This window comes from Phocoena sinus, chromosome 5 (assembly GCF_008692025.1).
Source record: "Phocoena sinus isolate mPhoSin1 chromosome 5, mPhoSin1.pri, whole genome shotgun sequence".
Lineage (NCBI taxonomy): Eukaryota > Metazoa > Chordata > Mammalia > Artiodactyla > Phocoenidae > Phocoena > Phocoena sinus.
Window position 1 is genome coordinate 57,413,079 of NC_045767.1, and position 12,120 is coordinate 57,425,198.

At 43.9% G+C, this 12,120-nt stretch overlaps 1 protein-coding gene across 5 annotated transcripts in view; it reads left to right on the forward strand.

Annotated features, from left to right (window-relative positions):
- The first annotated feature begins 1,663 nt into the window (after positions 1-1,663).
- PCDH7 (protocadherin 7) overlaps positions 1,664-12,120 on the forward strand; it is a 410,607-nt gene continuing 400,150 nt past the window's right edge. For 2 of the 5 annotated variants that reach the window (XM_032632756.1, XM_032632758.1), the window contains exon 1: positions 2,423-5,882. In XM_032632756.1, the coding sequence (XP_032488647.1) occupies positions 2,709-5,882 (3,174 nt within the window). In that variant the 5' untranslated portion in view covers positions 2,423-2,708. Of the gene's footprint in view, positions 5,883-11,953; positions 11,990-12,120 lie in introns of those variants that run through there. The other 3 variants (XM_032632757.1, XM_032632759.1, XM_032632755.1) reach the window with 3 other exon arrangements.

The following is a 12,120-nucleotide window of genomic DNA, read 5'->3' on the forward strand; positions in this document are numbered from 1 at the left end:
GCTGAAATAAATGAAGAGTAACTGGCTGCACTTCAGAAAACACGACCAGAATTGAGATCCGATGAGGCGGGCTGTGGTGGCCGTGACTGAAAACTGGGGAAGCCTCGCGTGGGGGAATACCATGTACGATCAAGTGGCACAAAGTCAAAAGAAGGAGAGAAAAGGAACTAGGGACACTTAGGTACACAAAGTTGCCATTAAAGTTTATTTCCCTTTTATCCAGATAGGTGACGCTTTGCCAGTTACTAAAGGCTGCAGTTTTCTGCTCAGAAAATAATATCGAGGCTTCCAACATGTGTTTATTACCCAAGCGCGCGCACACACACGGTCTACCCCCGTAGGCAAGCGCGACGACAGGGATACCAAGCATTTAAACAAAGACAGCCGCGCCCCCACCCCCAAGCCCAGCCCTCCTAACTCTGCGCTCCCAAAAAAGGATCCCTCTACCACTCTCTGGAGTTCGCTGTTCTCTCTTAACCACTGCAGCCCATCATGGTTTCTCAGAACACCAGCGTGGCTCCCTGGGTGCACGCGGGGTCCCCGAAGCCACAGCCGACCAAGCCTTAACCAAGATGCTAATTCGCGAACCAGAGACACTTCGGGAGGTGGGGAACATCATCTTAGAAGGGGGAGAAGGAGAAACGTTTGCTGACACTCTCCCGGCGCTCTTACACACTCAGCATTAGTCAGAGCGAGAAGGAAATTTACCAGCCCCAGGGAGGGAAAGCAAGTTCCCTCCAGAACGCAGCGGCTGCACTCGCTGGGGAGGGAGAGGGGCAAGCTTTGGCTTATGGGGGACTTGATGGGGTTGTGCACACTTGGAGTGGCCCCCGGAGCTGAAGCTGGGCTTTCCGGAGCGGGGCGGCTGGCTACTGCTCCCTCCTGTCTCCTCCCCCCGGTACTCCTCCCTCCTTCACTGCTAGTGTGTAGTTTCTGCGGCTCCGCTGCTACTGCCGCCGCCGCCGCAGCAGCAGCAGCCAACAGCGTCAGGGACATGCTTGAGCCGCGAGCGAGGCAGTGAGCTCCCAGCAGCAACCACCACTTTGGGCAAACTTGCGGGTTTCCGGCTCGCGGCTAGCGAGCGGGAGCTTCCCGCTTGCCACTGAGTGCCTTTGAGCCGTGGCAGCCAAAGGGGCGGCGGGAGCGCCCGCACCACTCTCCAGACCAAAGGGGACGAGACAACTGCGGAATTCACCCGCCGTGCCAGGGCACTTCCGAGGCAACAACCGACTGGCACTTTTTGTCCCCTTGGCAAACTGGATTTTTTTCTTTTTTTTTTTTTTTTTAAGCTACTTGGCAGCTGCCTCTGACTCCACCTCCCCCACCCCCCATGCCTTTTGCTTTTCTTCGGAAATCCGGACAGAATTGGGCATCTTTGTTAACTGCCGTTGGGAGAGCCCGGCTGGGGTCTTTCGCCAGGCCAACCTCGCCTGCGCACCGAGCCTGGTTTGCTCACCTTTGAACTGCATAGGGATCAAGTTCAGCTCGAGTTGCCTGCATTGGGACTGGGAGAAAGGAGAAGGGAGCGTGCAGGAGAGAGGAGTGGGAGAAGGGGAAAGGGGAAGGGAGAGGAGGGGGGAGAGAGGAGGAGGAGAGAGGGAGGGAGGGGAGGGATCGAGAGAGAGCGGGGAGAGAGGGAGGCTGCAATCTCCTCCCTGAATCGCGCACAGCGCTGCAGATCCCAGTGCTCTGACATGCGGGCCGAATGCAGGTGAGGAAAGGCACAGACTCTGCGGCTGCGAACCCAAACTTGGGCACCGCGCGGTGCGCACTGCTCAGCCTTCACCCCCGCGGGCGAAAGGGTGCTGCGGTTTCAGGCGGCGGCTTCGTGACTAATGACCTTGCGCAGAGTTGTTAAGAAAAAAAGAGAAACCCGAGCTCTCTGGGGTGAGAAGGGACTGACTATCTGGGCGTCCCTGAAGATGGCTCGGGCTGCTCTTCCGCGCGCGGGGGGAACCCTGAAGCGGACCGCTGTGTGACTCGTGTCGTCTCCACTGCACGGTGCCCGAAGCGACCTGCCGGGATTTTTCATTCTCGATCTGTTGACTGGCTCCGCCGCTGCCTGAGCGGAGTCGGAGTTGAGACTGGCTTGTTGCTAGCCCTAGCACCTCGTGCAGGAAGCGACTCACGTTTGCCTGGGCAGCCGGAGCAGAAGCTGGGTCTGGAGTGAGTGGCTGGAACGTGAATCGGACGCAACTCGAGTAGCAGCAAAGACGAGCGGGGTTGGCAGGCGGGGAGGCTACAGGCTCGCTCCCCGCTGCTTCCCGGCTTCACCGCCGGCCTGACAGACCGGTTCCGGCCCCATCCGACAGAGCGGGGAAGGGAGCCCGGGATCCTCTGCGCGTTGCGGTGATGACTCTGCGGGGGCGGGGGGGGGGGGGGGCTCCGAGTCCGCGGCGCTCAGTGTCCCGTGAACTGTGAGTACTGCGACTGAACGGCGGCTGGCGAGCGGGCGATTAGCACCCATTGCATGAATTATGAAACAATAACTTTAGGAGGAAGCAGGAGGAAAAAAAAGAAGGATCTTTCGCTGGTTCCCCCTGGCCGACTCTGGACGTTGCTCTTGCCCCCTCCCTTTTCTCCCTCTCGCTTCTTCCCTTCACAGAGAGGGGAGAGGACTGGGAGGAGGGCAGGCGACCGGCCCCGGAGCAGGGGGGCGCCTAGGGGGCCGTGATTAGAAGGAGCAGTAGCAGCAGCAGCAGGAGAAAATGCTGAGGATGCGGACCATGGGATGGGCGCGCGCCTGGTGCCTGGGCTGCTGTCTCCTCTTGCCGCTCTCGGTAAGCCTGGCGGCCGCCAAGCAACTCCTCCGGTACCGACTGGCCGAGGAGGGCCCAGCAGACGTCCGCATCGGCAACGTCGCTTCGGACTTGGGCATCGTGACCGGCTCCGGTGAGGTGACTTTCAGCCTCGAGTCGGGCTCGGAGTACCTGAAGATCGACAACCTCACCGGCGAGCTGAGTACCAGCGAGCGGCGCATCGACCGCGAGAAGCTACCCCAGTGTCAGATGATCTTCGACGAAAACGAGTGCTTCCTGGACTTTGAGGTGTCGGTGATCGGGCCCTCGCAGAGCTGGGTGGACCTGTTCGAGGGTCGGGTCATCGTGCTCGACATCAACGACAACACGCCCACCTTCCCGTCGCCCGTGCTCACGCTCACGGTGGAGGAGAACCGGCCAGTGGGCACTCTCTACCTGCTGCCCACTGCCACCGATCGTGATTTCGGCCGCAACGGCATCGAACGCTACGAGCTGCTCCAGGAGCCCGGGGGCGGCAGCAGCGGCGGCGAGGGCCGGCGCGCCGGGCCTGCAGACAGCGCCCCCTACTCCGGGGGCGGCGGGAACGGCGCGAGCGGCGGCGGCCCGGGTGGTTCCAAGAGGCGGCTGGACGCGCCAGAGGGCGGCGGCGGGACCAGCACCGGCGGCCGCAGCAGCGTGTTCGAACTGCAGGTGGCTGACACCCCGGATGGCGAAAAGCAGCCGCAGCTGATCGTGAAGGGGGCGCTGGACCGCGAACAGCGAGACTCCTACGAGTTGACCCTGCGTGTACGCGACGGTGGCGACCCGCCTCGCTCCTCCCAGGCCATCCTGCGGGTGCTCATCACAGACGTGAACGACAACAGTCCCCGCTTCGAGAAGAGCGTGTACGAGGCTGACCTGGCGGAGAACAGCGCCCCGGGGACCCCCATCCTGCAGCTGCGTGCCGCCGACCTGGACGTGGGGGTCAACGGGCAGATCGAGTACGTGTTCGGGGCGGCTACCGAGTCCGTGCGGCGCCTGCTGCGCCTCGACGAGACGTCCGGCTGGCTCAGTGTCCTGCACCGTATCGACCGCGAGGAAGTGAACCAGCTGCGCTTCACCGTTATGGCCCGCGATCGCGGGCAGCCCCCCAAGACCGACAAGGCCACGGTGGTCCTTAATATCAAGGACGAGAACGACAATGTGCCGTCCATTGAAATCCGCAAGATCGGGCGTATCCCACTAAAGGACGGGGTGGCCAACGTGGCCGAGGACGTTCTGGTCGACACCCCCATCGCCCTGGTACAGGTGTCTGACCGAGACCAAGGCGAGAACGGAGTGGTCACCTGCACCGTGGTGGGCGATGTGCCCTTCCAACTCAAGCCGGCCAGTGACACAGAGGGCGACCAGAACAAGAAGAAGTACTTCCTGCACACCTCGGCCCCTTTGGACTATGAGACCACCCGGGAGTTCAACGTGGTCATAGTGGCGGTGGACTCGGGCAGTCCCAGCCTCTCCAGCAACAACTCCCTGATTGTCAAGGTGGGAGACACCAATGACAACCCGCCCGTCTTCGGTCAGTCGGTGGTGGAGGTATATTTTCCCGAGAACAACATCCCTGGCGAGAGGGTAGCCACGGTGCTGGCGACAGACGCAGACAGCGGGAAAAACGCTGAAATCGCCTACTCGCTGGACTCTTCCGTGATGGGGATCTTTGCCATCGACCCCGATTCTGGGGACATCCTCGTCAATACGGTGCTGGACCGCGAGCAGACTGACAGGTATGAGTTTAAAGTTAACGCCAAAGACAAAGGCATCCCGGTGCTACAGGGCAGCACCACAGTGATTGTGCAGGTGGCTGACAAGAATGACAATGACCCTAAGTTTATGCAGGACGTCTTTACCTTTTATGTGAAAGAAAATTTGCAGCCCAACAGTCCCGTGGGAATGGTCACAGTGATGGATGCTGACAAGGGGCGCAATGCGGAGATGAGTCTGTACATAGAGGAGAACAGTAACATTTTTTCCATTGAAAATGACACGGGGACCATTTACTCCACAATGTCTTTTGACCGGGAACATCAGACCACATACACATTCAGAGTCAAGGCTGTGGATGGGGGAGATCCTCCCAGATCCGCAACAGCTACAGTCTCTCTCTTTGTGATGGATGAGAATGACAATGCCCCCACAGTTACCCTTCCCAGAAACGTTTCCTACACTTTACTGCCACCTTCAAGTAATGTCAGGACAGTAGTAGCTACGGTGTTGGCAACAGACAGCGATGATGGCATCAATGCAGACCTTAACTACAGCATTGTGGGAGGGAATCCCTTCAAGCTGTTTGAGATTGATTCCACCAGTGGTGTGGTTTCCTTAGTGGGAAAACTCACCCAAAAGCATTATGGCTTGCACAGATTGGTGGTGCAAGTGAATGATAGTGGGCAGCCTTCCCAGTCTACCACGACTCTGGTGCATGTGTTTGTCAATGAAAGTGTTTCTAATGCAACTGTGATTGACTCCCAGATAGCCAGAAGTTTGCACACCCCACTCACCCAGGATATAGCCGGTGACCCAAGCTATGAAATAAGCAAACAGAGACTCAGTATTGTCATTGGGGTTGTTGCTGGAATTATGACGGTGATTCTAATCATCTTAATTGTAGTGATGGCAAGATATTGCCGGTCCAAAAATAAAAATGGCTATGAAGCCGGCAAAAAAGATCACGAAGACTTTTTTACACCGCAACAGCATGACAAATCTAAAAAGCCTAAAAAGGACAAGAGAAACAAAAAATCTAAGCAGCCTCTCTACAGCAGCATTGTCACTGTAGAAGCTTCTAAACCAAATGGACAGAGGTATGATAGTGTCAATGAGAAGCTGTCAGACAGCCCAAGCATGGGCCGATACCGATCAGTTAACGGTGGGCCTGGCAGTCCTGACCTGGCCAGGCATTACAAATCTAGTTCCCCATTGCCTACTGTCCAGCTTCACCCCCAATCACCAACTGCAGGAAAAAAACACCAGGCCGTACAAGATCTACCACCAGCTAACACATTTGTGGGAGCAGGAGACAACATTTCAATTGGATCAGATCACTGCTCTGAGTACAGCTGTCAAACCAATAACAAGTACAGCAAACAGGTAAGATGCATCCCAAATATATTTAAGTATCTGAGACAGAGCATCTTCTGCAAAGTTTTGTCTTCTCTCTTAAAGCTACTAGTTAACATTTTAATAGCAGGAATTTAGTGTTGGTGTAGTTCATACACCATTTATTTAGTAGAGGCCATGTACAAAAGGTACACCACTGTATTTTGCATGTTACACTAGAGTTTACTAAGTTACTAAAGAAAACACTGTAGGCAGTGTTTTACAATTCTCTTAGTACTTGATAATCCTAATTCGTTCTACATTCTCTGTTTCCAGATAAATATGTAAGTATTGTTTGGATGGCTAGTTTTAACCTGAAATTATTTTCTTTTGTGCTACTAAGTGGATAATTGTATCCAAAGACAAAATTTCTAAAGTTACTTCTGCTGTCTATGCAAATTGGGCACTATAAAAGTTTTAGCTATGTTATATATATCAGCAGATGCTGATTTATGCAAATGAAGTACTAAGTCCGAGATATTGAAAAACTGACTACTTTGACAAAATGCTGACTTACAGTATTTAATGATATGCAAATACCATGCAAAGCTACGTTTTTATTATTTAAGTATCTATACAATTAGGCTTCTATAAGGATATGCAGTCGGCCTTTATATTATTTGTATTCGGTAATAAAAGTTCATAAGCAAAAGTAAATTACATGAACCATTTATATTTTAAGCCAAGCAACAAAAATGTTCATGTTTGATGCAGTGTGTGCAAGAATATTTTGATGTGCATTGTGATATACTGAGACTATAAAGGCTTTATGGAACATTTGACAAGGTTATTATTCAGTGAAATGTGGCAACAGTAAAAAAAAAAGTGTATTCTGAGGTGAACTTCAAAAAATATAAAATTTATTTTTGAAAGTTTTGCTCATGTAATATATGTGTGTGTGTGTGTGTATAACTCACAAAGTTTACTTTTCACACCCATCAAAGTTTGACACACAACAAATAAAAACCTTTTGGAAAATTCTGTGTCTAAAGCTGTAGCAACTCTGCTAATAAAACGTCACATATTTCTTACCACCAGAACATCTCAAGAAACACATTTATGTCTGTCAATTAATATCCAATAACAGTTTTTCTATTAAATATGTCTTGCATGTGGAATGTGAGATCTTAGAATAATTAAGGCAAAGAAAAAAGTTATTTTATAGCCTCATTGAAGATGTTATTGATGGGCTCAGTAAAGATATTATAGAAAAGAGATAAATATTAATTTCTTATTGTCATAATTTAAAAAAATCAACTTTCTAAAGAAATGTCTTTGATATATAGTAGTTTACTGTAGGTATTTGGATAAGGAGAAAGACAACATGCTTTTATATCCAGTTATCAAAGTAATCCAAGAAAACACAGGTTTGAACTACACTGAATTAAATGACTTTCAAAAAGATGTCTTTTCATGCACGTGAGCCTGAGTTATTTCTTTTAAACTGAAATATAGCAAGTGGAGAGTATATCTGTTGTTGTGTTATTGCTTTACCTGGAACTAGAAGATTTTTGTTTTGTTTTTGGTGCTTTTATCTGTTTTGTAAACAAGGACGATTCCAGTTAAAAATAACAGCACTTTTATAACGTTAGTTATAATAACACGCACAAATAAAGATCTGTAGAAATTTATTTAGAAAATGGTAATGTGTTATGCAAAAGCATGTGAAGAGATTTTTCTGCAGAAAACTTACTTCTCCACTGTCATCTTAATAGGACTTTTTGTCCTGTGGCATTCTAAATTATGTAATCTTAAAATTTTGAGTAGACATATCAAGTGGCAGATTTATTGATACTTTATGCAACCACTTCCTATGTTCTGTGCTGTCATTAAGCTTTATTTAGCTCATCAAATGGGGTTAGCTCTATATTCTTGAATATTTAAAACAGCCAATATCAAGACTGTTGTGGCATCCTGTTTAAAAGGCAAAGTGATATGCTTATAAATAAACTAATGTATGGTGTTAGTCTCTTAACTCAGCAAAGACGTACATATACCAGAAGAGAAAAACTACAAAGCCATTGAAATAAACCATGCACTTTGCTAAAAGTGACTTTGAAAAACTTCTGTGTTGTTAGACATTCAAAATATGAATAAAGTTTTAACCACAATAAATAGCTGACCTAAAATGAAAGAAAGGCAAATGAAATACACTCCCCTTAATGTAATTAGTAATAGTAATTGATATGCTTCATCTCCTCAATATTGCTGTCAGGAGACAAGGGATCCATTTACAAAGTTACGTTCTGTTTAGACGTCTCACATAATAAACAGGATCTTTTTTGTTCTCATTTTTTTGTAATGTAGATAGATGATTTTCTATATTTATTTTTAAAAGATATTACGTTTAGTTTTTAAACATTGCCAAAATGTATTTTCCTTGATTAAAACTGAAAAATAAAATTAAAAAAAGAATGCAGCATTTTCTTATAATTTCTCCCTTTTAATGCCAGATTTATCTAAAGAAAATCTTGAGGGTTGCTGTCTTTTAATTTCTTACAGTAGGGGTTAATTAAAAATATGAGATTTTATCTGAGGTAAAGCATTTTTTTATTTATATTTTTCCTGAATTTCTTATCATAGATCTTTACTTGTGATATAATGGAAATGATGTCTTTTACAGTGTTCTTATCTTCATGAGAATTGGTATGAAGTGTTGCTCCTAAGTCCTGTTAATGGTTACATTATAATGAGTTAAACAGCTTTGTAGAAATAAAAGTTTGTAAATAATGCCCCGCTCCCCTTCTTTTTGGTTTGTTTTCATAGGCTGTAGAGACATTCAAATCAATCTTCTATAGTTACTCTTGGGCAGAATCTAGGAGATAATGTGTTGCAGAGATGCCGGAATTATTTCTGAAATTCACACATTAGGAAAACTGATTACGTAGCCCAGGTTTTCATAGTTCATACCTTTGCAATTCAAACAAAAGCCCTTGTTCTCAACTAAATAATCTGTCTTGTTGAGAAAAATGGGGATCATTGACAGCATTAAGTGTACACCATTCCATTTCATTCTCCCTTTACTTGGTAAACCTGGTCTTGGTGGCTGTTAAAGTTTTGTGAACTGGAAGTTCAGCTGTGCTTTTGACTTGTGAAATGAAGGCAGAATCATTCTATTTTTCTATTTATTTTACTATGTGTTAAGTATTTTTCAATTTTCTTAAAATTAGTATAATTCCAAAAGATTAATAGGCAATATAAAAGTATAGTTCCCACTTTGCATATTATTTTCAAGCTCTTTTGAGCTTATCCTTGCCATAATATTATTTAGATAATGAACTGGCAAGTAAGAATTTAATTTATTTAGTAAATGGAAAGTAAGGTACTTTATTTCTGCAAGCATATAGAGGATACAGCTTGAATAAACATTAATTTAAAAAGCCATTTGTAGCTGATACTGAAATACTCAAGAAAAATTCATATTAACTCCAGTGACAGTTTCTCTTGCCTAAGGAACTTCTGCATGTCATCTGAATAAAGTTCCCTTTAATTGATCCAACTGTGTTCAGTCTATTCATTGTATACTTAGTAAAATTATGGCAGAAATTATTTTTTTAATTACTTCCATTTTGGAAACAAATAATGACTTGCCATCATCTATTAGAGTTCTAAGCACTGAGAAAACTGAATATCAATTTATTTGTGAATGTATATTACACCATATGTATTATAGTGGAAATGCCAACCACAGCTTCCAGCTTTAATTCTATAAAAATAACTTCTACAATATGATTCTCCTGTCTATGACCAAGGACACTTTCAAGAGGTACAATGAATCTGCATATGTTGGGATTTTTGTTACATACGACCTGAAATCATAGGCAAGAGACTAATAACTGATGAAAGTTAGGCTGTGTCTTTAGTCAGGAGGTGTCTACTAAAGCAACAATACTTGGCTTTCTGGATGTCTGTGAAACAAGGAAAGGGTCATCTACTGATTTACCTCTAATGAATATACAAATTTTTATTGAAGTCCAGGTATGACCATTTGAATCTTACCCCAAACTTCTAAGTCAATTACTGACTTTGACATAAGACCACAAAGTCAATTTAAGTCAGGATTCTAAGTAAATCATGCAGCTGGACAACTATAGCAAAATCATTCTTTCTTGTTATCTTTTATCTTTGAGTAAGTACATATCTCTTATGCCGAAAAGCATGCACATGTGGTAAATATATATCATAATCTCTCTCTCTCTCTCACACATACATACACAGATGTTTCCATATAAACCAACTATGTTTCCATTAGGCTTTTATTTCCTGTGATATTCATACATTGATACGTAGGAAACATTTGAACTTAAACACATATGAAACTGACATAATATATGTCATAATCAATTGCTTAATGTTTGTATCTAAAATTACTAGAGTTATCACATTTTAGAATTAAAAGATATCAACCAAACCAACCCCCTCATTTTGTAGAAGAAACTGAGGCCTAGTATGAAAGTTAATTTGATTGATATTGTTAAGATTATCAGGGATATAATGTGGACTAGAGTCCAAGTCATGGAGTGCAGAGAGTCCAATGTTCGTTTTTTTTTAATCATGCTACCTGTAGGAAAAAAAAATTGAATTTCTCTCTTTCTCTGTATATATTTCAATAGTGACAGAAATCTCTTGAGGTTTAATTATGTATGTATAGCTATATATTTGGCTATTAAAACGGATTTTTTTACAATAGTATATAATTCTGCTTTAGGCTCTAGTTTATATCTGTAAAATCAGGGAAATTATAATCCAAATTTGATAGATTAAAAGAAATTCATAGTTATTCATAGTTATTTTCCTCTTATGTAAGATAGCAAATGATGATGGACATTAAAGTAACTTAACATGGTTTAGAACATATATTCAACAAGTTGAGAGAATTTTTCATTTTAGCAGAACAATGACAGTAGATATAAGCTTCTACCTAGCATTTAGTATATCCTCAGTAAAAACATATTTGTAATGGAAATGAATAAAGCTTTCTATACATTATTTATGAAACTTTCTATGCATTCTAATTGGGATAATCTTTTACCTTTTCCATCAATAGTGATGATTCCTTTGGCTCTATGCTCCTTTGCATTTTGCCAACTGTGTAGATGCACTTTACTTTATTAACATCCTTAACACACAATTCTGAACTAATATTTCCTCTAAATTTTTTTTCTAGAAAATTTATAGAAGAATGTGACATTTTGCTATTTTTCAATTGAATTGCTTCCTTGTTAGGCAGTTAACCAGTATAGCATTTTAGATTCTAAATTTACCTGTTGATAAAATATAAAAGATTGAATTTATTAATTTCAAAATTAAAATGTGAACTATTTTTAAAACTAACTATAATATAACAAAACCATTTCTTCACCATAGCCCCCAATGCTTTCAGACATTTTAACATCATTTCTTTTCCTAAAAGAGGATGGTAGTGGAGGTTATGTAGAAAATTTAGTATAATAATTGTTTAGAGCTTTATGTTTAAATTGTATATAACCAATTTCTAGGCTGTTAGCAAGGCTGTATATCCATTTATTTACTATGACTCTATAGAAATAGTAGAATCTGTATATGTGTGTGTGTATATATCTCTATCTATCTATATATATCTATATATCTATCTATATATCTTGAGTCAGCTTTGATTTTCTTTCTTATTTATTTTAAAAGCCCTTAGAATCTTTTCTAAAGCAGGGACCATGTTTCAGAACATTACACAGTGCTTTATTTAGCATTAGTGTTGTGGGAGAAATCACATTCCAAGAAGAACTGAGCTGAAACCACTAAAACTAGTCTTAATTATCACTTCTGGTGAATTAATGTTTTAAAGGCGGAGTAAAGGTTTATTTTCTGTAATTTAGTGATGAACTAAATTCCAGATTATTGAACTCTAATGCTGTGTAAAAACAAAAAAAAAACTATTAAAGCTTCCAAGTAGGATTCATCTGACAAGTTAATTTTTTTCCCCCTGAACATATTTATTATTTACAAACACATAATTTGCAAATAAAAATTTCTCTGCTCCAAAACCTCCATCACAGAATTCAAACTGGGCATTTTCCTTCTTTCAGATGCGTCTGCATCCATACATTACTGTGTTTGGCTGAATTCCACTCTAATATGATGCTCCATTATGCACCATACTCTGATGACCTTGCTACTTTGCAACCTGCTAGAGCCTGCCCTTGGCCGTGGGGTGTCAGCCAATCACTACTTGTCCCACTTGTTGTGCATCTGA